This window comes from Aptenodytes patagonicus, chromosome 3, assembly GCF_965638725.1.
Source record: "Aptenodytes patagonicus chromosome 3, bAptPat1.pri.cur, whole genome shotgun sequence".
NCBI classification, from domain to species: Eukaryota; Metazoa; Chordata; class Aves; order Sphenisciformes; family Spheniscidae; genus Aptenodytes; species Aptenodytes patagonicus.
In genome coordinates, this window is record NC_134951.1 from 87,323,968 (window position 1) to 87,349,588 (window position 25,621).

The window sequence follows — 25,621 nt, forward strand, 5'->3', positions numbered from 1 at the left end:
TAGCTATATATGTAACAAATTGAATTTGATTGTCCAGATCTCTGAACTTCACTGCTTTGGGTAACCTTTGGGACCTCCTGTAAAAACAAGCTCTAGGTGGTTATGCTGTGCGTGTATGTGTCTCTGTTCTTGCATCTCAAAAACTTTGAATCTGCTAGCCACTTTCAAACACACTCTGAAAAGAGGTGGGGGCTTAAAAATAATTTATTACCGACAAGTTCCAAGAAAATAGGAATGTAGATGGAGGAAAGAGCCCCTCTGAGTTTCCTAACCAAGGAAGGAGCAGCAGGATGAGCTCACACTTAATTTGACCCTGGAGAATACACACAAGAAAAACCTCAGCAAAAAAAATAATTTGCGACTCACAGGCACAAATCTGTAGAAAACCAGTCAGTTCCAGTGCTTAAGGAACTCCGTTTGCTAAAACTTCAAACTCTTCACACTGTCACAATTGCACACAAAACTGGGTTTTATGCCAGCAATTTCTATTGCTTTGTAATAAGTGGGGTTTTTTTTAAAGTTGTGTTATCTGCTGTAGATGTTTGCAAAAAACGAATCTTTATAAAGTAAAAAAAATAATTTTTATGTAACTTCAGGACATAAGATTTAAAACAAATGCGTCTTTGTTCAATTTGTAGCCTTTTTGAACTGATTTGTTTTCTTTAGAGTACTTGAAAACTTCAGGATATGTGCTGACTTAATGCAATTCTTGGGTTTTAGTGGTTTCACGTGCTGGCACAGTCCCGTGACAGAGAAGCCTTCAAGCTCTGATAAATTAAGACATTTTAAAAGTCTGTCAGACCTGATGAGATGTGCAGAAGTTCCAGAACCGTTAGCAGCCGAGTATATACTGCCATTTCCTCACCTCATCGTAGGGAAAATCTGATCACTCCAACCCTATTGAATAAAATAAACTCCGTTTCCAGGTCACGCAGTCTGAGGTAGGGCAGCTACTAGCCTCAAGCCTGGAACTGTAAGTCCTGTGACTGTGCAGAACCCCTTTGATGTCATCTGTGCTGGTAGATCCCGACACAGGAGAGAGCCAGCTGGAAGAAAGGGAGGGCTAGGCAATCCGTAATACTTGTTTCTTTGGTTTTGGGAGCTATGACTTGTTTGGAACATGTTCTGAGGAAATCTGCGTAAAGTATAATTACTGGAATCGTTTTTCCCAACTTTTGTTATATTAAATGAAGTTTTGCTCTTAGGTTCTTCTTTGTGCTCCGGGATGGCCAGCACTCGAAGAATTGTACCTTACCTCTAATAATATTACAGTTTTGGAAAGGTAAGATGAGTAACACAAGTCAGTCGTTTGCGACTGACGTACTGCAAAGTTATACAGCAGGTAAAGTTACATTCCTGTAATGTTTACATCACCGTGACATAATTGTAAAATAGATGATGCAAACTTCACGTGATGTACTTCAAAACATTTATAAATGTACACAATTATTTTCATGCAGTTATATACTTAGAAAACTAGTGTTTTCATTAACAAATAGCTTTAAATGTTCGGCCTTTGTGTTTGTTTTTTTCCAATGTGGCAGGCCCGATAACGTCCTGCAGACCCTGAGGTTGTTAGACCTTTCAGACAACCAGCTGCTGGATGGCAATCAGCTGCATCTAATAGCACACCTTCCCAGGTAGCTGCTAAACAAATTTGCTGGAAATTCTTTGTCCTGGATATTCGTCTCCGTAGTCTCTGTTGACTGAAATATGATAGTATTGATGTTGCATGGAAGATTGATGGAATCTTGAAATAGAGGCATTTTGCCCTCTTGAGGAGAGTAACTGAATTATTTCAATGTAATCTTATTTTTGTTGTATAGTAACACATTCTTAAGCTGTATGTTATTAGGTTTTCATTATACACTTATGAAACGAAAGTGATTTATCACGTTACTAAGTTCTTTATATATTAGTATGCACAGGGTTTTATCCAAGATGACAGGACTGTAGAGTTTGTGTGCAGTGGCAAAGCAAAGGAGCTATGGAAGTCATTTTCTTAGGAACAGTTTGACCGTGACGGTCTAATGCAGGTTCATCAGTAGCTGCACAGCTTGAAATTACTGCACTTACTCTCTGAAAAATTTATTCCTGAATGCTGCTGAAGTCTGAGTGCTGTCTGTGAAGCTGCTGTTCATTTGTCAGTGACTATGCATCATGTCAAAAGTTTATTAGATCTTTGTTTAAAAAAAAAATTGAGGTAGTATTTCTTTACAAAAAGCTTCCCGTGCCATGTACAGTAATCATTGTATCTATTAAATTTCAGATTAGAACAGCTAATACTTAGGAACGCTGGTATATCTTCTATACACTTTCCTGATGCTGGATTTGGTATGTAAAAGAAGTATTTTATTTATAGCTTTATAATTGTGTTTATTTAAAGTTTTCACTATCGTCTTGTAAATTTATTCTTTTTCCTAGGATGCAAGACTAAAATGTTTCCTTCACTAAAAGGCCTTGCAATAAATGACAATAAAATAGCACAGGTAGGTTAGATTGTGATAGTTTCACATTTTGTAAATACATGTATCTGCTTAAGAGTAACTTGCAATTTGCTTTTTTAAAATTTCTTTGATTGTATGTGTAAGATCCTGAGGTAACTATTGAATACTTTCATCAGCACAGAGGCATAATTTAAAAATTCAAAAACATTTCTTAACGTCTCAGTTAAACATGTTTATGGTAGCTAGTCATATCACTCTGCTACCTCATAAATTCCTCTTGCAGAATTCTAATGATCTAAAATGCTGAGTAGTTCCTTGTTTGTGTGTTGTGTTTTTTGGGGTTTTTTTACTCCATTAAATGTCATGCAGTTTTTCCCTTAGCTAAATGAACGGGATGAAAGTACTCGGTTCTGCTGACCAAAAGAATAGTTTCTGTCATGGTCATCGTACAGGAAAAGTCAATGTTACTGTGTGTTGTTCTGAAATGAAGTATGTTTTATGTTTCCTCACAAGACTGTCCCCTTCCATTTCAGTGGTCATCTATCAATGAGCTTGATAAGCTGCCAAGTTTGCGGTCACTGCAGTGTCACAATAACCCTCTCATGGACACAGAGAAGAACCCAGAGACCCTGAGACAGCTAATTATTGCCAAGATAAGTCAATTGGAGATTTTGAACAAGTCTGAGGTACGTGATACTTCAACAGACTGCATGAGTCTGGGGACAAAAATTAAATCATTGCCTGAGGAACTGTTTTTGGTTTCTTTTAAGATTGTTTGGGGGTGGGAAAAGTAAAACGCCGACTATTCCATCACCTAGTCAACGGGGCACTCAGTAGGGCTACAAGATCCAGCCCTGTTTGGGAAAGCTGCTGACTCAGCGGGGTCTAGGACAAGACGGAAGAATGGTGTTTTTCTTCCAAGTGCCCAAGTCATGTTGAAGTTGCAGGACTGTTAACAAAAACCATACTCTGGCCAAAAAAACAAAAGAAAAAGCAGCATAGTTGAATCTCTTTCAGTGACAGTAATACAAGCATTTGCCTTCTGTAATAGGAAAATAGCATTACCTAAACCAAATCAAACTTTCAGGAAATGTTTATCATAAAAGAGAGCAGAAGCAGCATCTGTTCCATAGCTACAAAAAACATCCTTGCGTCATCATTTACAGTAACATCTTTGCTTAGATACTCGTTTATGGATCGGTCAGTCCATGGAGGTAGGGGTTGTAAGAATCTTAACAGCTTTAAAATGTACTGAATATATGGATCAGTCAGTTCTTAGAGATAGGGTTTGTAAGATTCTGGGTAGCACTAAAACATACTGAACACCTAAGTGCGAGCAAGGAGTCAGTGTCATTAATTAGATTTTCTTCTCTGGAAAGTTGTATGATTGTATTATGTGCCATTCCTGTGTCAGCACAGATCCTTCCTGCTGAAAGAAGAGGAGCAGAGCTTGATTATCGCAAAATATTCGGAAATGACTGGTTAGCAGCTGGTGGGAATTGGAACCCAGAGAAAAACAAACCAAGTGAAGAATTTCTTGCTGCCCATCCCAGATACCCATCGCTTTGTCTTAGTAAGTACAAGTACAGTAAAACTAGCATTTCCTCACTTCTGGCGTTGTGGTAGCACTGGTTTGGTCTCTCTTCAGTTTCCCTTCCCCTTGATGCTTTTTTCATCTGCTTCTGCCACCTCAGGAAAGCCCAGCCGTTGGCAGGCCTGTGTGCGAATGGCTTTTGCTTCTGTGGGGCAGCTGCCTAGTACCGCACCCTTCCGGGTGCTGCTGCCTCAGGGACGACACCTGTGAGCATCTGCCCCATAACTCTACCGGTGAGCAGGCAGCAGCTGTCTCTACCTGGGGCTTTTTTAAAGTGGGAATGTTAAGCAGCACCTCCATGTGCCTGTCACCCGCTCCACCCCATCCCACGTGCCTGTGCACCCTCCTAAATGCTCTAGCAGTTGATCCAGGCTCATGTCTGCAGCACTTAGCGTTGCAGGAGCCTACCACCTTCTATACTCAGTGTCCTAGCTGCTGGGGGAACTGAGGCAGCAGGCTCGTGCCTGATCCAACACCACAGTGCTCTTAGGTCTACTGTTGAGTTTTAGTCTTTGAAGGGTTCATGTCTACGCGCACTTTTGTTCACACAGAATATGGTGCACCTGAAGAAGGAGAACTGAAGGGACGACAGCCTTTGACTCTGAAAAATCAGCTTCTGAGTAAGAGGCCAGAAATGGTCGTTTGCACTTCTGCATTTAAAATATTTTACGAGCTTAGTGTTTCTTGGGTGTATATGGAGAACAAAAGGTTCAAAAGCCTTTGAGATGTCACAGAGTTCCAGTTTGTAATTCTGCTTCTCTGAACTGTGCGTTTCAATGAGTTTGACTAGATACCTGCTTCTGTGTACTCTATCTCATTTCCCCCGTCAACCCAAGCCGAATCATTTTCTTAATTAAGACCTAATGGAGAATAGAGGTAATCAGTACTTCATTCTGACAGTGTAAATGGCTTCTCCACGGAAGACATTTGAGATTTTAACCTCAATAGCTGCACTGTTTTCTGATAACTTTTTTTTAATATATAGCTTCTTAACTTTAGGACAGTCAAGAAAGATATGGGTAGCTTTGGTGTTTGGGGCTGTCTACATATTTAAACTAGGTTACGTCCCAGACTTACAAATTCACTTAGCTTTGTTTCCCGGTTGATAGAACTGAACCTTTTTTTACTCCATGGGCAAAATAGTAGTTTAAGGCATTACATTCTAATGCATTTAGGTGGAAGACTAAATAGAACAAGGAATCTATTTGGCTAGACATAATAGAAACCTTTTTTAAGGATGAATCTTTTAATCTCTGTAAAAGAATTAGGCTAGTAACTTCCTCAAAATGTGCTTGTACGGTGCTTTTGAGATATTGAGGGTCAAAAACCTGCTTTAAACTGAGTAAGCAGTTTCCATTCTACTGCAGGTTATTTTAAAACGTTAACTAGAAAATAAGCATTTTTAGGTAAATACTCCTTTTGACCAAAAAACCAACAACATGTTAAGTATTAGGGAGTCACTTAAAGTATTTTCCCTAATTTACCAAAGATGAATCAAAACTTGATTATTTTAATAAAATTACTTTTAATTTTTCAGAGAATGACTAAATGCTATCTTAGCTGCTCAGATACAGCCTACATCCTAATTTTTTTAGGAGATCAGGCTGAGCTAGGGGAAACAGTTTGTAATAAAAACAGACTAGAAAGACTCTGTGCTCCTGACAGAACAGGGCTTAACGTTCATTCACTAATGCCTCACCATTCTTCCTTAAGCTTTGACAATTAAATGTCCTGAGAAACCTGAACAGAAGCCAGTAGAGAAAAAGCTACCAGGTAAGAAGTCTTGGCTTGTGTTTAAGCAGTTGATTTGTAGCTCCTTTTCAAGTAACTGTATTAAAGAAATGACAAAGGTAGAAATTGTTTAAAAAAGTCATTATTTTTCTGACCTTCATATGTACGTTCAGTCCAGCTTGAAGATTGAAAGTTGATGCTTGTCTTATGACCTCTGCTGTTGGTTTCATGATTAATGTGTCTGAGGCAATCAAAGGCTAATTAACTGGTGTGAAATCTGGTGGATGTGTTAACCAAATAACAAGAACATGAAGTTGTAAGAGCCAACTACGTAGTCTGCAGTTCTAGATATTGAGGTCTAGTATCTAACACATGAAGTTAGAAATGTAATTGTCTTTTGAAGTTTTAGTGCCTGTAGTGAGACTAGAATGAATAGACTTTGTAAATTAAAATGATGTTTTGGAAAGATGTGTCAGAATGGAGTCTGAGAGAAAAGACTGACTTACTCAAGCTTTATTCTAAAATAAAAATCACATTTATTATCACAAGTTGCATAAAATCAGATAGATACAGCTTTTACAAAAATGTTTGATAGAAAAATATTTGTCTAAGTACAGTGTGTGGTATTACAGGAATAACTCACTATTGCTGTGCCTTTAGATAAAGCTTCAAAAGAAGTGAAAGTTCAACCAAAATTGAGTATATCTATTGCAAACACAGGTTTGTTCACCTCTGGAACAAACTACATTTACTCATTCAAGATCCATTACAAAAAATACCCCTTCGTGCAACTGACTTCATAATATAAACCACTCTACAACTCTGCTGGCAGTTTGTTTGGGACTAATTAATGTAATACCATTTCTAAGAACGGCACTAGTTCCACAGTGACATTCATTTATTTGTGCTGGGAAAGTCAATTCCTGGTAATGAAAGCTTCAAGGAACAGTCGTCAGATGCAAGTAGTCAGAACCTGACTGGTATGTGTCCCAAAGGTCACTTAGTTTAGCATGTAGTAAATACAGACTCAAAAAAGGTAAATTATGAAGCCGTAACACTTTTAATTTGGTATATGGGATCAAAGCGCTTAAACCGTAGTAGCATATCCTGTCCTATCCACCAGAGATTAAACCATTTCCAATTTGATATTAGCAGTTACGGTTTTGGGTACAAAAGACATTATTGCAGTGTTAGAACTGAAGCAGCAATCCAGCCTTTGACTGTTGCTATAAGCAAGTACAGTTGAAACACTAGTACTTTGCTACAGCTCAGTGGTAGCAGCATTTTTCTAATAACTTTTCTTTCTTTCCCCTTGGCAGAGTCTATGACTATTCAGAGGGTCAAAGGATTGCTGTATCGCCTACTTAAAATTCCTGGTTCAGAACTGAAACTGTCCTACGAAAGTTCTAAAGTGAGTTAAAAATGGGTAATTCAACAACAAAATACTGCATGCTGCTAAAGATCTAAGAGCATGTTCTAAAATACTACCTAATGAAATTGATTTCACTTAAGGAGGGCAGTGTTCATGCTGTAATTTAGAACCTAATTTCATTCCTGTAATATGACAGATCCTCCCTGACTGCAACTGCCTGATCTATATTTGATTTACAGGAACAGATTTCAGTTTAAGTCTGATCAGGTTTTTTTTCCTTTCTTACTCTAGCTGGAAGGAAAAGAAGTTGAACTAGACAATGACTTAAAGCCTTTGCAGTTTTACTCAATAGAAAATGGAGACTGTGTGTTAGTACGGTGGTGAGAAGGGACTCTCTGGATAGACTGAAGGGGAAGCCAACACTGGAACTGCAGAAGAGTTACGGACTGCCCACAGACAGTATGGACAGCCTGTGCCTGAACACAAACATCGGAGAACGTGAATTTCATACGTGGCACCAGAGGGCTACAAAATACTACTTTCAGCTCCTAAACTTAATCGTCAGTCTCCATGAAAGCATTTGCTTTTGGCTGAGTTGTCTTACTTGAGAGATACCAAATAGTGCTTGAATGCTTCAATTAAATAAAACTCAAGGTAACTTTTGCCAAGATTTTATACTACCTTCCCATTGCAACAGTGAGAATTTGTTTTACTGTTTTACATGATTTAGTTGTAATCTCTTTGCTTATAATAGGACAAAATTAGTGCTGCACTGAAAGAGGCTACTTGCTCTTTTGTTTTCACCTACTTCCAAAGACCTTAAAGCAAACCAAAGTAAAACAGCAGTAATTGTAGAAGTATCTACGCAGCCTTAGACTATTTAAGGTCAAAATCTGACAGACCTTTATTCTACCCTACAGTGTTAACATACCACAGTATAAATAAGTTCTCAGCATACTGCAAGGCATTGCTATTTATTTTACATTCTTTAGTGCGCTGTTCCTCAATCTTACTTTACTTTTCACTTGTGTACCCTCAGATTCATATCTTAATAACACATTGAGCTATCAGAAATCCCTCCTAATCAGGCCAAGTTTGCAGTACTTCAAGATTTGGTATAAGCAAACTTTGATATTGTTTTTGTCTAAAATGACAATAGTATAAACAAACTAAACATAAATCCTAACCCCTAGCTGTCCCAGCCCCTGCACAGATGAGAGCAACCCCTCGGACAGCACAGAACCTGCTGCAGCAAGACTTACCGCATGCCCTGGTGCTGAGCACAGCTCTCTACTGGATTCTGGTACGGCTCTATACTGAGTTAAATCAGTAGTACTTCAATTTACAAAAGACAGGCTAGTTGGCATTCTTATGTGCATTTATTAATTACAAGTAGGTCTTTGACTTTATATAAAAAGGAAATTTTTTATCTTAAACATTTTGGGTTTTGTCAGATCAACATCTATACTATAGAAAATGAATAGTATCAGTCCGCTTGTAATTATCAAAAGGGCTGTGCAAATATTGTTATACTTTAGTTGAAACCCAACATGAAAAGATACCTTAATATTCCTTATTGTTCCAAGAACGAATCCAAGTGTACACTTTTCCATGATCATTATACACTACCCTGTTTTCCAAGGCAAGTCCATCATCTTTCCTCACATCTACAAGGATCTCCACAGAGTTCCTTTAATCTCCAGAGCTCTCTCAGTTCCTGTGGAGAATACTGGGGGGAAGACAGCATTCCACTCTCACATGTCTTCTCACACAACCAGAGACTATCCTGTTAGGGAGAGAACCATTTCAATAGTTTTTCTTACCAGGAATTTAGTCTTTGACAATCTTTACTTCTTTTCATTGTTTCTAGCAATAAACATTGCACACAAAGGTCACCAACTAGAGGTATATGTCTGGACCTATTCAGAGAACTTGAGGGATGGGGGCTGCTGGTGGTGAGGGGGGTTGGTTTGTACGGGTTTTGTGGTTTTTCTTTTAAATACATTTTAACAAGTGTTTTCTGGATTTTAATCCAATGGCTGTTTCAATTATTATTTTTTTTTTTTAAGAAAAAGCATTTCCTCTATTTTATGCTATTTGGAGCAACAGGCATGTTCTCCTTCCATAAGGTCAGAGAATTTCTTCAGACTCACTTGATATCGCTTGGGTCCTACAGCTGCCATCCAGATGCCCATACTCACATCTTCACCCTGAGACAGCACATTAAAATAAAAAATACACAAAGCATGACTTTGGGAACTAGAATAAGTTGCATCGTGTACCAGCAGTAAAAAACAGTAACTACAGAAACCTATGTCTGACTGTTCTAGAGGTGTTAAATTATTCCTCCCAGCTTTCCTGTGATAATACATTGTTCTCAAAAGAAGACAGTACAAAAGTCAAGGTTACAGCTCCAGAGGTTCTCTGTCCAAAACAGTTGTGCTTTGACCTAGAAAAGACACTAAGTATAGTGACCAAAAGCACTGCAAAAATCCAGCATCAACCAGGGGAACCCAGCACTAACGCTTGAGCAATGTTCTTTCCATCTCATCCAGTACATGTGCTGCTCCCCAGACCAGTTTAAGATAGAAAAACTGAACCAACGCTTTACTACCTGGTACGTCTTTAATCTTTCGGAGTTGCTTGCCAGCCACTGAACAATGTCTTTGGAGATGACGTAGCCGGACCCACAAGCAAAGGCTGGATATGCAGGACTTGGGTACTCCAGCTCTTGCCATTTCCCAGTTCGATCAACTGCCCAGTTTAGTCTGAAACTGAAGACCGCGTTAGACGTGAGATATTTATACAAAGCCCTCTGTGAAACCTATGAACACTGCTAACAACTGAAGTAACATTGATAATAAACAATATTAAGAGGAAGAAGTAGCAGGTGATCCTAATTATAGTTCCTAGCCTTATTTCTCTAGGGCACACATCTAGTCCAACACAACAGCTGAAAGTGTAACTTGTTTGGTCTCAATCTTGGGTAATAAGAGAAAGTTCTCTGAACAGAAACAAACGCAGCATTGACAGTCAGGTCTTCTGCACCCCCTGCTGGGTTTTGATCCAGGTAAGCACAAGCGTCCTTAATTATGTTCTGTAACAGGTACGTCTATGTCCAACCCCCTTTTGTTAATCAACACGACACAAAGTCGGTGCCTCTGGCAGGCATGCTGTTACAGCGATGTTACACAACCCCTTTTCCTGATAAAACTAGTGGCTGCTTAAAAACCAGGAAGCAAGGCAAAGTAGTGGGGGTTTTTTATATACCTCCTCTAAGCTGTTTTCTAAATGAAACTCAACAAAGCAGATGTTCAAAGGCTGCCATCACTGAACTACAAAACACCTTCCTGGCAGTCATCTTCTCTAGGGAAGATTGTACTTACTATTAGAGGCCTTCAGAAAGCCAGCAGTGCTCCGCACAGTCTCTCCGCGCTGACTCCCATCCCCTGGCAGTGTGGCATAGCTAGCTTTAACACGCTGCCGCACCATGCAGCACTACGGACCCTGTTCAACTGCTGTGTTGGGCAGTGAGAAACGCCCTGTTTTTCCTGTTCAGGAACAGGCTGGTATTACACTCCTCTTACCTTACAAGTACTTCATGCACTCACAGCTAAGTGGCATAACTGTGTCAATGCAGCAGTTTGTCCCCCTTTCTGCAAACAGGTTCAAGTGTTGCTGAATTCAGTCATGAGCACAAGCAGCTAAAAGCTTTAGTGAGCTACTAAGAATTGTCACCTCAGACAACAGCCCCATAATGGACAAATTACAGTTCAGTTGCAGATCTGTTATCAGACTCTACACATTCACAGCTGAAGCTGACGTGTTAAAGCACAAGTAGATAAAAGTCACATCTGATACCTGAGTTCACTTCAGACTCAGTATCTTCCATTCTTAGCAAGTCACAGCAGGAAGGGTGCAACCCCCTCCAGACTGAGGGGCACCTGCTTTGCTAATCATTTAATACCTCTGTAGTTATTTCAGCATTGTTCTTTACATCTCACGCTTGCCTTACCTGAAAACTGTGACTATTAGAGAATTTACACTTGAAGATGTCACCCCTACATAAAGTTCTCCAGAGAGATACAGAAAAGATGTTTTGTCCAACTCTTCCCTCCCAGCACTTGTCACTTCGTTTTGTCAGTAACCTCAAAATTACTTGATACCTTAACACACCATTTCTACAGCAAGACTCAGCAAAACTCATTAATCAGTCTGCAGAAGAAAGCATTATTGATCCTCGTAAGTTCATTCAGTGGCTATTCTAAGGCAAGCCTAGAAGTCTGTTACTAGAACATGAAGGATGTTACACTCAACAGCGTATCTTACACCCCAGGAAAAGGGGAGGTTCATATTACAAGTGAAACATATCTTCATGGAGAACTTCTTCAAGTATCTGAAGTTTCTTTTTGGCCTAATTAAGGTCAAGAAAAGGTGCCATTCTGAACTCCCTCTGCTTTCCACAGCATGGTAGATGAGCCAACTTCAGTGAACTGCCTTTTCGTTTACAGCATTCATATTAGATTCAGTCTCCCTCAGAAACAGCTTGGTACGTTCTACCCCATTGTAAATTTGGTCATTTGCACACATGACCAGTGATCCATCAAAGACTTCTCTCTCATGCCTGAGGGCGACCAGTCTTTTGACTGCAGTTTTAAAAGAACAGAATAGCAGTAACTTAAGATAAGTATGCTCTCTCCAAGATGAGCCAAAGTTCTGAAGTAGGATACCTGGACCATTTGGTTTTCCAGCTTGCAGTCCTGAAATGCTCTAAATTAGCTAGATGATAAGCTTTTTAAATGGTGATTTAAAATTAATGAACAAAACCACCACACAATATGAAGTGAGAGACAGAAAAGGGCTATTAACTGACAGCACACATAAGTACTGCTCAATCCAAAGCATTCCCTTCCCAGTTCCACTGAGATCTCATCCCTGGTTTCTGCCAGAGTAAGCTGATAATTTCAGAATTCACAAGAACGCTGGTAAGTTTCTCTAAGAGTACAGGAATTAATTAAGTATCAAGAGATTATAAGGAACAGTGGACAACGAACAAGAAACTTGAGTTTCTTGAGAGAGCTTAATAAGGTATAGATGAAGAATGCAAAGTTTTGAGTTCTCAGACACGTGCTCCGAGGAGCAGAAGGAAGGGAGACCATCAATAGTCACCTCAAGGGCCAGGTATATTAACCTTCTGCTCAAGAAGTTAAGGTCTCTACACACCAGAACCACCTCTCAGAGAAGCCTAACAGCATTTCATGTGCACTTTCACCAATGCTCAAGTCTAAATAGACAAGATGTCACTGAGTTGAAAGGTAGGAGAGCTTGGAACGATTCCCCAAAACCACTCAGAAGACTCTACACTCAGTGGTTACCCACAAAGCTGAACACGTAACCAGGAAACTAGCCAAGGAGTAGGCCCATGGTAGGCAGCAACACAAAGGTAGGAACACCTACCTTTGCATAGGGAGGGACACCAAGGAGAAGGAGGGCAATCTCTATGGTATCGCATCCTCAGCTCATACAGCCAAGAACATGCTCCAGAAGAGCTTTCCCTACAGCAGCTGGAACAGCAGCCCAGGCAGCTTATACGTAGTGCTATTTTTCCTTTTGCAAGTTGGTTTCCATCTTGTCATCAAGTTCCTGACCTTTTACATTGCTAGAATGAACCTATCTTACCTTCACTATTAGCCTTGCCTTGTGGTAAAGGTAGTCCCAAGAAAATTTAACAGGCACCAGGCAATCAGGGGTTTTGTGCAGGCTAGAGAACACGTGGCCACCACTCAGATCTTTGAGACCATCACAAGATAGCCAGCTATTCCACACACTTCAACACACACACTTTATTGAATCACCTTATGAGTAAGCAACAGTCAGTACCAGATCTGTGAAGCCAGACAGCTTTAGCAGCAAAGGGCAGCTTTTCTTCAATAAGCAGATGGCAACAGGAAGACGCATCATGCTGTTGTGCTATATGGAATGTTATAGCAGCATAGCATTTCTGCTATATTGGATGTTACACCAGTGTAGCAATGCATTCCGTGGATGGAAGGGAAGGGAAGAGATGGGCTATTTTGATCCTCCTAGTTATTCACAAGCATAATGCAGGCTGGGGAACTTCACTCAAGAATTCCCAAAACAGACCTAGCATTTCAGACAGCAGCAAAGTGGGCAGCAATGCCTGTCACTGACAGACTTCAAAATGAAGTGCAGATTATAAAGGCAATTTTGTTTCTCCTGTTTACCCCATTTACTCAAGCCCACCAGAAAAATCACAGTGGCTTCAAAAAAAGTAAAGTTTGCAATTCTAGTATGTACTTGCATTTTAACTTTACTGTACTGCTGGAATACTTTTATTTACTTAAGTACCACGACAAAGGCATATACAACACATTTTAAAACTAGGTAAGGTATTCAGCAAGTTCAACTCATTGTAAAGGCACACTCTGGAAAGCTATTGTAAAGTATTGATTTCTCTATTTTGAGATTCAAAGTTCTACACATACAAAAGTCCTGCTTTTTATAACTAGCTTCCATAAGCAGAAAAGGGGAACCCACATGAAAAACAGACTTAAAGCATTAAACCGTTCACGTGGCATCTCTTAAAGACAAGTTAAAAAAAACAACTCACTTTCCCCACCAAATGTTTGGCCTGTCCAATTTTTTCTGCATTATCCTGTTAAAAACAGCCTCCAAATCAATGTAACAGTCATCATCTGTCTTCAGCAACAAATCAAAACTCGTTGATTCAACAGTCCTGTAGCCAAAAAGAAAAGTGATGAGATGCTGAGTTGCAGCCCACAAACTACAGTTATGCAACAGAACACTCCGCAAGGGTTTTTTGGGAAGCAGAGGGGGAAGGAAGAGGGAAGGAATGTTTTTCCTACCCTTGACTTTTAAATGTTTTCCCTATTGACCAAGGCTGACTGCTTGTCCTGGTTTCGGCTGGGATAGAGTTAATTTTCTTCCTAGTAGCTGGTACAGTGCTGTGGTTTGGATTTAGGATGAGAATAATGTTGATAACACACCGATGTTTTAGTTGTTGCTAAGCAGTGCTCACACTAGTCAAGGACTTTTCAGCTTCCCATGCTCTGCCAGGTGCACAGGGAGCTGGGAGGGGACACAGCCAGGACAGCTGACCCAAACTGGCCAAAGGGATATTCCATACCATGTGACATCATGCTCAGTATATAAAAACTAGGGGAAAGCTGGGCATCAGTCAGCAGGTGGTGAGCAATTGCATTGTGCATCACTTATTTTGTATATTCTTTCATAATTATTACTATTTTCCCTTCCTTTTCAGTTTTATTAAACTGTCTTTATCTCAACCCACGAATCTTACTTCCCCCCCGCGCCCGATTCTCTCCCCCATCCCACTGGGCCGGGGGAGTGAGCAAATGGCTGTGTGGTGTTTAGCTGCCTGCCGGGTTAAACCACAACAGAGATGCAGCTGCATCCTATGATGATCTTACAACACGGATTTGTGTATGAGCTGAAGAAAACAAACTTGAAGTTGGACAGATGGTGGATTTACTGATGAATCCATCTTAGACAGTATTGACCTCAGAAGGATATGAGTCCCTTCTGATGATGGCAGCACAGCTGTTAAATGCCAGTGACTACATGTCAGCAGCCTACTCTTCAGGATGAGACAGTCAGTTCAAGGGCAATACAACTGTAGAAGGTTGTAAGAAATATGCGTGGAAATAACTTGGTACTTACTCTTCCTCAGTAAAGCACCCTTCAAATATGAAAAAAGTAATCTTTAACTGTCTGAAATAGTTGAATATCTGTCACTTGTAAAATAACCAAAGCAGCTTAAAATTCTAGGGATTATTCCTTGGTTGAGTAACAAACACTATTTTTAAGGGTAACTTCTCTTAACAAGAAATGCATTTTCCTTAAGCCTTTTATTACTAAATCTTGAAAAATTTGCTAACCTGTAAGAAATGATCACAAAGATCTAAGTCTTGACATTTAAACTCCCTTTTTAGAACTGAAAGCATGGTTCAGTTTTTCAGTTACATTCATAACCATGAAATTTGTTAAGTAAGTGCATAATCTTGCAAGCAACTAAAACTGTTGGCTGTATTTCTTACTCCACAGCAACATCAATTAATTGAAACAGTTGTCTCAGACTAATGGAAAGAATTGCAAATTAGAGGTAATAACTTATTAGATTCACCACAGACAATTTAATACACTGTGAAAATTCTTCCTCTCAACCTTCCATCCTCCCTGTACACAACCTTCCTATCCCTCCCCTCCAGTCAGCACTGGTGAGGCCACATCTGGAGTACAGTGTGCAGTCTTAGGCTCCACAGTACAAGAGAGACACGGACATACTGGATGGAGCGAGTCCAGCGAAGGGACACCAAGATGATTAAGGGACTGGAGTATGTCTCCTATGAGGAAAGGCTAATAGAGATGGGACTGTTGAGCCTGGAGAAGAGAAGGCTCAGGGAGGAGCTCATCAATGTCTATAAATACCTGAAGGGAGAGTGTAAAGAGACGGAGCCAGGCTCTTTTCAGTGGTGCCCAGTGACAGGACAAAAGTCAATTTCAAAATTCACAAACTGAAACACTAAAGTTTACAAGCTGGCCAAAAGCCATCCTTTAAGAGACTAAAGCTGCTAGTTTTCAGTCAGAAACAAATGAAAAGAAATTGCAAGGAGACATGAAAATTTTCACACCTGGACTCTTGGAGCAGAAGCCTGTCTTGCCAGCTCATGCTTATTTGAGGCACCAAGGGTCAGCATTCAAGAAATACAGATCCTGTTGTTTTATTCATTAGATACACTACTTGCCCCCAAACTTGTGAAAGAGAAATACAACTTAATGAAGTACATCACATAAGGTATGTGTTTCATGGAACCTGTCAGATAATGTAACATGCTGGATCATCTTGCACTACAAACAGCAACATTCCTAAGAGAAAATGCTTTCTTTTCAACTTACCATCGGTAGAAGTTCAGTAGTTTGGCTGGAACATTTCTGTAAGTGTCAATAACATCTACAAAAACAATATCGTCATAGGTACTGCTTTCTTCCTTCAATAAAGCATCTTCTTTTTCAAGATTTTTTATGTGACTTGTAAACCTTTCTGGGCGAGTATGGAGGCTTTTTAAAAGAGCATCACCTTCTGAAAGAAGCAGCACCCATCATTAAACAAAGATGCATACCTACATACTATTTCACATGTTTCTCCTGGATCATACACGACATACTAACAAAATGAATCTGAAGAAGTGTTCAACTCAATGGGGTTATGAAAATCCTACAATCAATTTAAAAATTTCTATGAAATGTTAAAAGTTGCATAACAACAAAGAAATTTATTTTTGCATAAGGTCTGATACAGATTACACAAAGTTTAAAGTAAAACAGTATTCTCTTCAGTAATAAAAGGATTCAACTTTTCAAGGTTCTTTATATTAAAGAGCTGTCTGGGACTTCACTATTACTCTTACCGGTAGAGTAAAAAGGCTACTGTTATATCAATTACGCCGAAGCATATATATCTAACATTAAAAAATAAACCCCCAAACAAACAAAAAAAATCCTACGCTAAATATAATCAAACTGGCATTGCTTTGATGTAGCATAGGCAGTCCCCGCTGAATTTTATCACGTAACTGACTGTAGATAAAAGCTAAAAAGATATTGCAAGAATAGTGAACTTCTTGGTAAGGAGATAGTTCGTGGTACTGAAGAACTTTTTGACAAACAGGATGGAAGGGCTTTAGCACACCTCAGTTTAGGCTCCTACACAGATGACAAGACAACAGGACTGCCCAATTTATATCTGCCAGGCCTAACTACAAAAACACAGGAATAACGCTCTGAAAGTCACTGCTCATGTTGACTATGATGGACCGATAAGAATACATCGACTCTAGTGCTATGTGGCTGCAATCTTAGACACTGGAAAGGACTCCTATAGGGTCTGTGAACATTCTGCTGAAATAGGTGTAAACCAGCAAAAATAGAGGTGGAAAAGCAGGCTCTGTTAGGTAGTCACTGTTTGTCAGTAGTTAATATTAAACATCATGGCATAGTACTTCTAATTCTAAAAGTAGCAAGACTGGAAAAAATGTTAAAATTATCAGAGAAAGATTTCTTGAGGATGACATTGCACCTAATTTTTTAACTTGGGTTTGGGTAACAAAAAACGAGGACAGAGAAGAGAGTCTAGATAAAAATGGTATTTCTGTTAATAAAAAGACAAGGGGATGCAATTCAATTGGAGTGGCTGACAAAGAGCAAGCAAAGAAACCATATCAGGACATTGACATTAGGCCTAAAAAAACCAGAAAGAAATTGTTTCCACTAAAAACTTAAGTTGATCAAGTTCATAGAGATAGCACAAATTCTACCTCAGAAATGTAATTTAAAGTTACTGTTTTACCATAACTTCAAACATGATGTTATGTTTTGCAGACTTACCTTGAATAGTGTAGATAAAACCACCTGCTATTCCCTCCACACCTTCTGTGAGTTCATGTGGCAGTGACCCTTCCCCTGCCTGCTAGAGACAGATTAATGGAAAGAAATAAATTAGTTCATCTCTCATTACTGATGTGTTTTTCCCTGTGATTTTAAGGTGTGAAGTTTTCTGGCAACTGAGAATGAAATTAATTTAAAGCTCTTCTGGTTTAGGTACCTGCATAATGAAAGACTAAGACTAAGATTTTTAACTGTAAAGTTTTGTGACTTTTTTTGAAGTTTCACCTAAAACTAGCGGTACCACTGAAACTTTTAGAAAACTAGTTTTGAAGTTGAGAGCAAAATGTAAAGTTATTCTGGCTAAATTACAACAGCACAGCATGTTTAAGTAAGCAACGTTTTGACAGGAAAAGAGACACATTGCCAAAAAGCAAAAAAACAGACTTAATCCCATCAATTGGGATTTTAGCACAGGATTTTTGACCCATGTTTTGCCATCTCTGATATACTGATACTGCTTCACACCTGACAAAGACAATAGGTGAACTTTACTCCCTTCAAAATAAAAGAAAATGCCGCTTACTAGCATCATTTTTTGCATGCCCTGTCCTTTTCCCAGGCAAAGCAAACTTTCCCTCTGAGACAACAGGAGAAGCCCAACTGAATTAACGATTTACAGAGAAACACAGGAAAGCAAAATGCTAAATACCCAAGAATTATAGGAAAAATAGAAACATGGTGGAAGGGAAGGCGAGGTGACTCACTGTAATGACTCTGAAAACACCCCCTCCATCATTCACCATCACTTTATGAAGGTTTCTTGAAACAAGGCCCTGAAGATCCTGGCTTTCCCACACAATGGTACCTTCAAAACTCTGGTAAGAGAGCAAAACACTGTTATGCAGGTATTCAAAGACTTCAAAGGATGAAAATCAAACAGTTTGGGGGTTTTTATGTTAAAATAGTCAACTTCAAGCAACATATAGCTTGAATGCACAACATCGATGTTTTACTTAGACTTCAATAAAAATAAGTTACACATAAAAGAAATACATCTGTGAAACTCAGTAACACATAATCATGCTTTTAAGACTAATCATGAATCTCTATATTAGGAACATTAAACTTTTAACAGAAGTCTAGTGTAAAAGGCTTTGGCTTTCTAACATCATTAAGATGGCATTTAAAGGTGACCTGAAGTGAATATTTAAAAATCAACTATAAAATCCTGCATTACAAAGAGAATACATTAAAACAGATTTAGAAACAAGTGCTGCTTTTTAGTTATCTGCCAAAACCAGAGATCAGAGACTCGATCCTGACATCAGCAAAACTCAAAGGAAAATACAACCACCTTTATCCTGCAAAGCTGTCACAAGCTACTGTGGGAGAGTCACAGAACTCTGACCTCACATCTTGGCTGGTAGGGAAAGGAGGAGAAAGACAAGTGAGTATCTTTAAGATTTTCTGGTTTTAACTGTCAGTTTAAGTGATGTCACTCCATGGTTTTTTTATATATATATATATATGTGTGTGTGTGTGTGTGTGTCTAAATTCTTGCATTTAAAAGCATTTCATCTCAACTTGAAACTAATCCACCTAACAGTCCAACTATTACCCATTTTATATAAGACTTTCCTGAAGAACCCTGAGAACACGCAAAGGGACAAGCGGTATGTGGTACTGGTAGTATTATATATTTTAATTTTTTTAAAGCAATTTCACCCTTATGACAAGGTAGTATAGAGTAGGTGTAGGGTTATTATGCTCCTGACTGCTAGATGAGCGCATTCTGTTTTGTTTCTCCCAATTTCATAGGAAAAACACTGGTAGCTAGCGTGGACCTTGGGACAGAGAAACAACTTCTTTCAACTATTTGTAGATGCATCTCTGTTGCTGTAGAAAGTCTGTTTACTTGTACTAACCTCTCAGCTCTTCCCCATTTCAGCTTCCTTGTACTCCAGAAACCTTCTCTAGAAACTCTCCAGTTACTGACACACCATTAAGTCTAGCTTAGAGTTCGGGTCAATTCTTTGCTTTCCTCTAGAAGTAGGTCTTAATATCTGCAGCAGTCTCACTATTTAATGACAGCTGTGTACTTCAGAAGTCTTCCATCTACTATTTATAATGCCAGCTTTATAATCTAATAATGGAGCTAGTCAGTGTTTATTCAAGCCTGACTTGCATGCTCAATACCTTCCCCTTGTTTGTTTAATTACCTATCAGTTGCCAAAACAAATGGACCACTACTAAGACTTTTTTTAGTGGCGGGACCCCTGAAGACCCTGCACAGTAAGACGCACATGCTCAATTTCTCTATTTGCAGTGACTGTCATCTCCCATTCCAATGTTTTTTGCCGTAGGGACTGGGGTCTAATCCCACTTCTGTGCCTTGTTTACAGACACAACCTTGGGTAAGTTGTTTAGTGAGCCTGAGAGTCCTTTCACTCCTCAGCAACCAGAAACATTAAAATTCTTACCACTATTACTGATACTGACTTCAAACATGTATCAAGAGTTTTAATCAGTTATTACCAATGAACCTCAGTGCAAGGTATTCTAAAGCTGCAAACTGTCATTGTTTTCCAGGTTGAGAGACTTGTAAGCAAATTTTCTAATGACTTTAGCCCTCAGCTATTCTTACTCTAAGCCGCTTAATGAAAGCTGAGGCCTGAAAATGCTTAAAGCAAAACATTAGTGGCACACCTGAGACTACATCATCTGTTTTTCGCCATTTAAATTCCAGCCTTGTTGCTGCCAGAGCGCAGTGGCATTTACAGTGAATACCGAACAGGTGTACTGACATAATGCAGCCCTGCCAAACTCCTTTCCTAATGTTAAACAGTGCTGTGCTTTTTGTTTCTCCAATTACTCCCCATTAGTAATACAGAGCATGCATAGTACAGAGTCCCATTTTCATGCAAGCGGCCCATGGCTTTTTGACAAAGTAAGTGCATTGCTAAGACTTGGCTGTAAGAGCCCCTGTGTGAGTTTTCCTTATCTGCTAGTGGTTCTGCTCTTCTGCGCTTTCAGTCATTCCAAAGCTGAATGATCGATTCTGTCTTTGACAATCTGGCCTGCCAGATGCTTATTCTAATACTGCATTTCCCTCCCTTTCCCCAAGATGAGCAGAAAGAGCAGCACTTCAGCTGGAAGATGAATGAAGCTCTTCAGCAGTCTGTACAATCCATTACTTCTTGAAGGTGGAAAGGCAGAGAATAGATATTGTCTCAGAAACCATCTTGTGACAATTAAACAGTTCACTAAATTTACTGCTCTCAAACAAGTAGATAGGAACACGTGGGCGTTCTCTCTCCTCTGAATCATCTTGTATGGTTCAGCATCCTAAGTATCACAGGAGACAACATGCTGTGCATAAACCCTATTAATCTACATTGAAACATCATGTTATCCTGTAAGCATTCAGCGCATGACACGTATCAGATTAAGGAAGCCCACACAAAGAAATATATGAATACTAATAGCCCCTTTCTAAATGAAATACTTCCCATCTGCCCTTCAGGAAAAATGCAATCATTTATAGCAAAATTACAACTGCCTAGAATTTTAGTATCTCGGAACAAAATCTTACAGGGAAAAGGCTTACATGTTATGCTACCAAATTACTGGGTAACCAATACTCTTTTTTAAAAAGTAAAAAGCCCTGATTCATTTTGATATCAAATTAGTTTGTCAAAACACATGCACAAAATACTGCAAGAGGTCTGCTCACCCGAAAGGTCTCCTGCCAGCATAACAAACTTGCATAGCATTCAGTAAAAACTGTTTAAGATGATAAACCAATTAATCAACTGCAGATTCCCCTTAAAAGGAGCCGGTTTCCAAACGCATTCATTCTTATAAAGCCAGGGGAATAAATCAGGGATTAAACTGGCTCCAAATGTCCTCTCCTCCCCCTTCAATCTTCTCTTGCTCCATTCTTTCATAAAACAGTTAATTTCTAGCATATCAAAACAATCCAGACCCAAAGACAACTTACAGAAATAGCAGCAAGGGTCCAGTCATATAGGAGAATATTTAAATGAAGGGAAACAGCCTAAAATGGCAGCTGACATATCTAGTGAGAGATCACTGGTCCACTGGGAACAATTCCTTGTACCTGGGAGGGTCTGCTGAACTAGAATTCTCATTCTGAGTCAACTTGTGTTCACTAAACCTTCACTGTAACAATATCAGTTTTTTTCCTACCTATATTCTGTTCCTTCTGTGTTTAATCACCTTCCTTCCTAAGCAGCCACAAGTAGGTTCTATTATCCCTATACCAAAACCCTACTCTTGGACTGCACCCCCAATCCCAAGAAGAATTAAAAACAAACAAACAAACAAACAAACCAAACCAAAAAAATACTTTAGACCCTGCCTCGTGAGCTTAGCTAGTGGTATCTCAGGACAAGCAAGAATGCTAACACTTTCATTACTGCCCAAAAAGCAGTCCTCTCCCAAATTTCTGAGGGGCATCCACTTTAAAAAAAAAAAAAAAAAAAAAAAAAAAAAAAAAAAAAAAAAAACGAAAAAAAACCCCAAAAACCCCACTTCAGCCATAGGATGGTGACAGGTTTTAAAAACCCAAATGTCAGTCTTCGGTGCACCACATACTCCATCTACTATATTACAGATAGACCCTACTACAGATCTTCTTGAGGTTTTGATTCTTGTTTCCTTTCATGGTTCAATGAACGAACAATTCCTCACTGGTGCTGCCAGAAAAGGAATAACCAAAATTTCAGTAGCCCTCAAGTAAGCGCTTCTTGATTACAACTATTCAACTAATACTGTCACTGCAAATGTAACACACAGTATCTTGCTGTTATGTCCGAGACATCAGAAGCAGAAACCTCTTTTCCCTAGAAACCTGTGCCATCCGCCCCTCCCTATCTTGTATACTAATGTCTGAAAAAGCAGGAGGGAGAAAGAAGTGTCCCATTCTCTGGTAAACTCTCCCACAGAATCAAAGCAGGTACAATTTTCACTCAGAAACTGGAAAGGTTTCCGAAATTGCTACTATTTGTCAATGTAATTTTTTAATCAATATGTATTTTTCAGGCTTTTGCTTTATAACTATTGGTGATAATGAGATGGTAGAAAAGAAATTCTGGATTTCAGCATATCCCCCTCAACTAGAGGTTTTCACTCACCCTTTTCTGCCTCAAGCAAAGGCCAGTTTTATCAGTCAGTCTCTCCGGCTGACTTAAAAGAACTGCAGGCAGTTCCAATACTGCACATACCTCTGGCAAAATGAACTGCTCTACTGGCTTGTACCACAACCTGTTCACTTGCACTCCACAGCTTGGTGGACTAAAGCGAGCACTGAAGAGAGCTTCCTGTGAACAACAGAAAACACAAAAAAAACAGAACCAAAAAAACCCCAACCACACATTAAAAGTGCTGTGAGATTATGCAAATCTTGATCATCTCAGTTAGTTACAATGGAAAGAGGCTTATTGATTGTATAAAACTTAGTGAAAGTTTTATTCTCACAACAGTCTCTCAGACTCCACAGAATTCAAGTGTTGGATTGATATGGTGGAAGCAAGCAACAATGGAACAAGAGTGCCAGTTCAACTAGAATCCAACCAACAGAGCACATCATCTGGAAGATTCAGACCCACCTCCCAGTCTACAGATTTTCTATCTTCTGTTTAAATAGCTGACTACTATTAATTGCAACAGAGGATGCTGACCCCTAGAACTTAATTGCTACTGTATTAGATAGGCCACCAAACAGCTCTTAGATAACAGCAAATGACATAAAGATGCTGCATTGCCAGGTTCCCAATCTTCAGAAAACAGTCTCCAAGCACTCCTATGATACTAATTTTTCTCCTTCACTGGAAGTAAAAAGCTAATGCAGATCAAGTTATTACGCTCTCAATGTTTAGAATTCTACCATTTAGCAAACAAATCTGATTACAGTAGACTTGTTTTTTGCTATTATAAACCCAACTCTTTGGAAGTTCATCATAAAAGCCATACTTCAGTGTATTTTCTGTACTTGATTTTAATTATTACCTTAAATTTAAAATTCTTTCCACTGTAGCATAGCCAGAAGTCTTGAAATTGGCCTATCAAGTTATTGGTAGAGATAAATGCAATATACCAAATGTGACAATCATGCTCAATGATTTTTTTTTTTCCCCCTCCAGGTTAGTACTAAGCTATTCTATCAAACCCATAACAGCTTGGGAGTGGGAGGAATTATCACTGAAGTTTGATTATTACCTGTAAATAATACCAGTTTCTAGAAATCTCAAAATGTCTTGCCAGAAGACAAACAAGAAAAAATTACAGCTGTCCTGCATCTCTCTGCTGGAAGGCACCAGATGTGCCTTTCTGCACATGTGTTTTAAATATATTCAACAGTTTATTTTTTATTCCTTAAGACCTATCAATACTTTAGAACCTCAAATGCAATCAAAATTGTGTCTTGGAATCAGATATAAGCACTCTTTCAAAAGGGCATTTAAATTAACTCATAGCACTCCGTGAATTTCATCTTTTCATCTTTTGCATGTGTGTGTATATATGTATCTGTGAAATAAGAATTTACAATGCAACAGAAGAAAAATATAATTCATATGCTTGTCAGTTAAGTACTTCTCTTCTAAATCATCAATACAGCATGTCACCTTCTGTAAGAACTTTAATCCACAATAAAGAGAAAACATGCTTTAGTCCACTTTCAAAAGAAAACTACAATACTCTACCTCATGTTCTGCCTGGTACAGTTTTACAGTGATGTTTCTCTGGAATCCCACCCCATCAGCCTCATAAAATACCCCAAGACTGGTAATGACAATGGGGTAAAGTACACGGAAGTTCACACTGACAATTCGGTCTTCAGATAGCACAGAAGGTACATCCTCAGGGAGACTGAATGCTTCAATTTCCTGATTCAAAACTGTATGAAGATGAAAGGACAGAGGTAATGTGAGAAGACTTCATAGTTCTTGAACTGGATACACACAAAGCACACTGGATACACGCAAAGCATTCTGATAATTCTGATTAATTAGCATGGCTTGCAGGTGCACAAGGATAATCAAATGCTGGAGGAGAAGAAAATACAACTGGCTGCAGACTGCAGCAAGGAGAAACTCAGTGATGCAGCAATCTGCCAGCTACCAGCAATTGCAAGTCAATGCCTACATATCCACAGAGAAAAGATTAGAAACACAATAAATCCACAGAGTGAAGACGAAAATGCTATTTGATTGCATGAATATCTGTATATTAGCATATTAAAATAATTATTCATGTATCAAAATGGCATACACCTCCACTTAATTCAGCTGCCTGCTTTTTGGCATTATCTCCTCCCTAAGCCCTGAGGTACCATTTATTCATGGGAAATTGGTTAAACAGTGGATGTTGCCGTTCAAAGAGAAAGTAACAGAAGTTTCATTTTATGGTGAATCATAGCTTAAGTGCCAAGCAGTCCTTAGTTAACTTGCAATTAAAGAACAAAAATTAAATAGAAAGTAAAAGGTGACAGGAAGAATTTACAATTTTAGTTAGGAATTTTTGTATGGCAGCATTTCATTTTTTCCCCATGGTACATGTCTTAATTGTTCCCTCTCTAGGGTGGAATCTGAAAAACCTATCAGCCAGACTTGCTTAGAATTCACTTCATCACCAGAGAAGTCCACCTGACGCTTGAGACTCTGGTACCTTGCTACTGTCTTCATGTATGACACTGGACTGGGTCATTCCAGCTCTCTCCAACTTCATTTTACACAGGGATCGAGTAAAAATCTACGTTATATGGGAGAGAATGTCCCCCAATGCAAGCAAAATGCTAATCCATTGGAAGTCAATGGCCTCCCCTTCACAGCCCCAAAGATATCTCACTTTCTTGCCTGCACATGGTACTTAAAGGAAGGTTATGGAACTGTTAAGACAGCAAGTTCTAGGCGGCATTTATTTTCAAGACTGGCGGTCTCAGTTAAGCACCCCGAACTACTCTCATAATATAAGATGATTAGTTCTAGTTCAGATCATAGAATTTTAAAA

General features: G+C 39.1%; 2 protein-coding genes across 11 annotated transcripts in view; one reads left to right on the forward strand and one right to left on the reverse strand.

Moving 5' to 3' along the window:
* Nucleotides 1-9,175, forward strand: part of TBCE (tubulin folding cofactor E) — a 29,643-nt gene extending 20,468 nt beyond the window's left edge. For all 5 annotated transcript variants that reach the window (XM_076334144.1, XM_076334142.1, XM_076334145.1 and 2 more), the window contains 10 exons: nucleotides 1,206-1,282; nucleotides 1,545-1,640; nucleotides 2,270-2,334; nucleotides 2,425-2,489; nucleotides 2,981-3,133; nucleotides 3,867-4,020; nucleotides 4,593-4,661; nucleotides 5,755-5,814; nucleotides 7,092-7,183; nucleotides 7,436-9,175. In XM_076334144.1, the coding sequence (XP_076190259.1) occupies nucleotides 1,206-1,282; nucleotides 1,545-1,640; nucleotides 2,270-2,334; nucleotides 2,425-2,489; nucleotides 2,981-3,133; nucleotides 3,867-4,020; nucleotides 4,593-4,661; nucleotides 5,755-5,814; nucleotides 7,092-7,183; nucleotides 7,436-7,528 (924 nt within the window). In that variant the 3' untranslated portion in view covers nucleotides 7,529-9,175. The remainder of the gene's footprint in view (nucleotides 1-1,205; nucleotides 1,283-1,544; nucleotides 1,641-2,269; nucleotides 2,335-2,424; nucleotides 2,490-2,980; nucleotides 3,134-3,866; nucleotides 4,021-4,592; nucleotides 4,662-5,754; nucleotides 5,815-7,091; nucleotides 7,184-7,435) is intronic.
* The window catches only part of B3GALNT2 (beta-1,3-N-acetylgalactosaminyltransferase 2), a 31,192-nt gene continuing 11,841 nt past the window's right edge, over nucleotides 6,271-25,621 (reverse strand). For 2 of the 6 annotated variants that reach the window (XM_076334151.1, XM_076334148.1), the window contains exons 4-12: nucleotides 24,316-24,509; nucleotides 22,837-22,932; nucleotides 18,355-18,465; nucleotides 17,591-17,672; nucleotides 16,103-16,286; nucleotides 13,776-13,901; nucleotides 9,759-9,918; nucleotides 9,298-9,354; nucleotides 6,271-8,930 (exon numbers count right to left, since the gene is read on the reverse strand). In XM_076334151.1, coding sequence (XP_076190266.1) covers nucleotides 8,796-8,930; nucleotides 9,298-9,354; nucleotides 9,759-9,918; nucleotides 13,776-13,901; nucleotides 16,103-16,286; nucleotides 17,591-17,672; nucleotides 18,355-18,465; nucleotides 22,837-22,932; nucleotides 24,316-24,509 — 1,145 coding nt within the window. In that variant the 3' untranslated portion in view covers nucleotides 6,271-8,795. Of the gene's footprint in view, nucleotides 8,931-9,221; nucleotides 9,355-9,758; nucleotides 9,919-13,775; nucleotides 13,902-16,102; nucleotides 16,287-17,590; nucleotides 17,673-18,354; nucleotides 18,466-22,836; nucleotides 22,933-24,315; nucleotides 24,510-25,621 lie in introns of those variants that run through there. The other 4 variants (XM_076334149.1, XM_076334150.1, XM_076334153.1 and 1 more) reach the window with 4 other exon arrangements.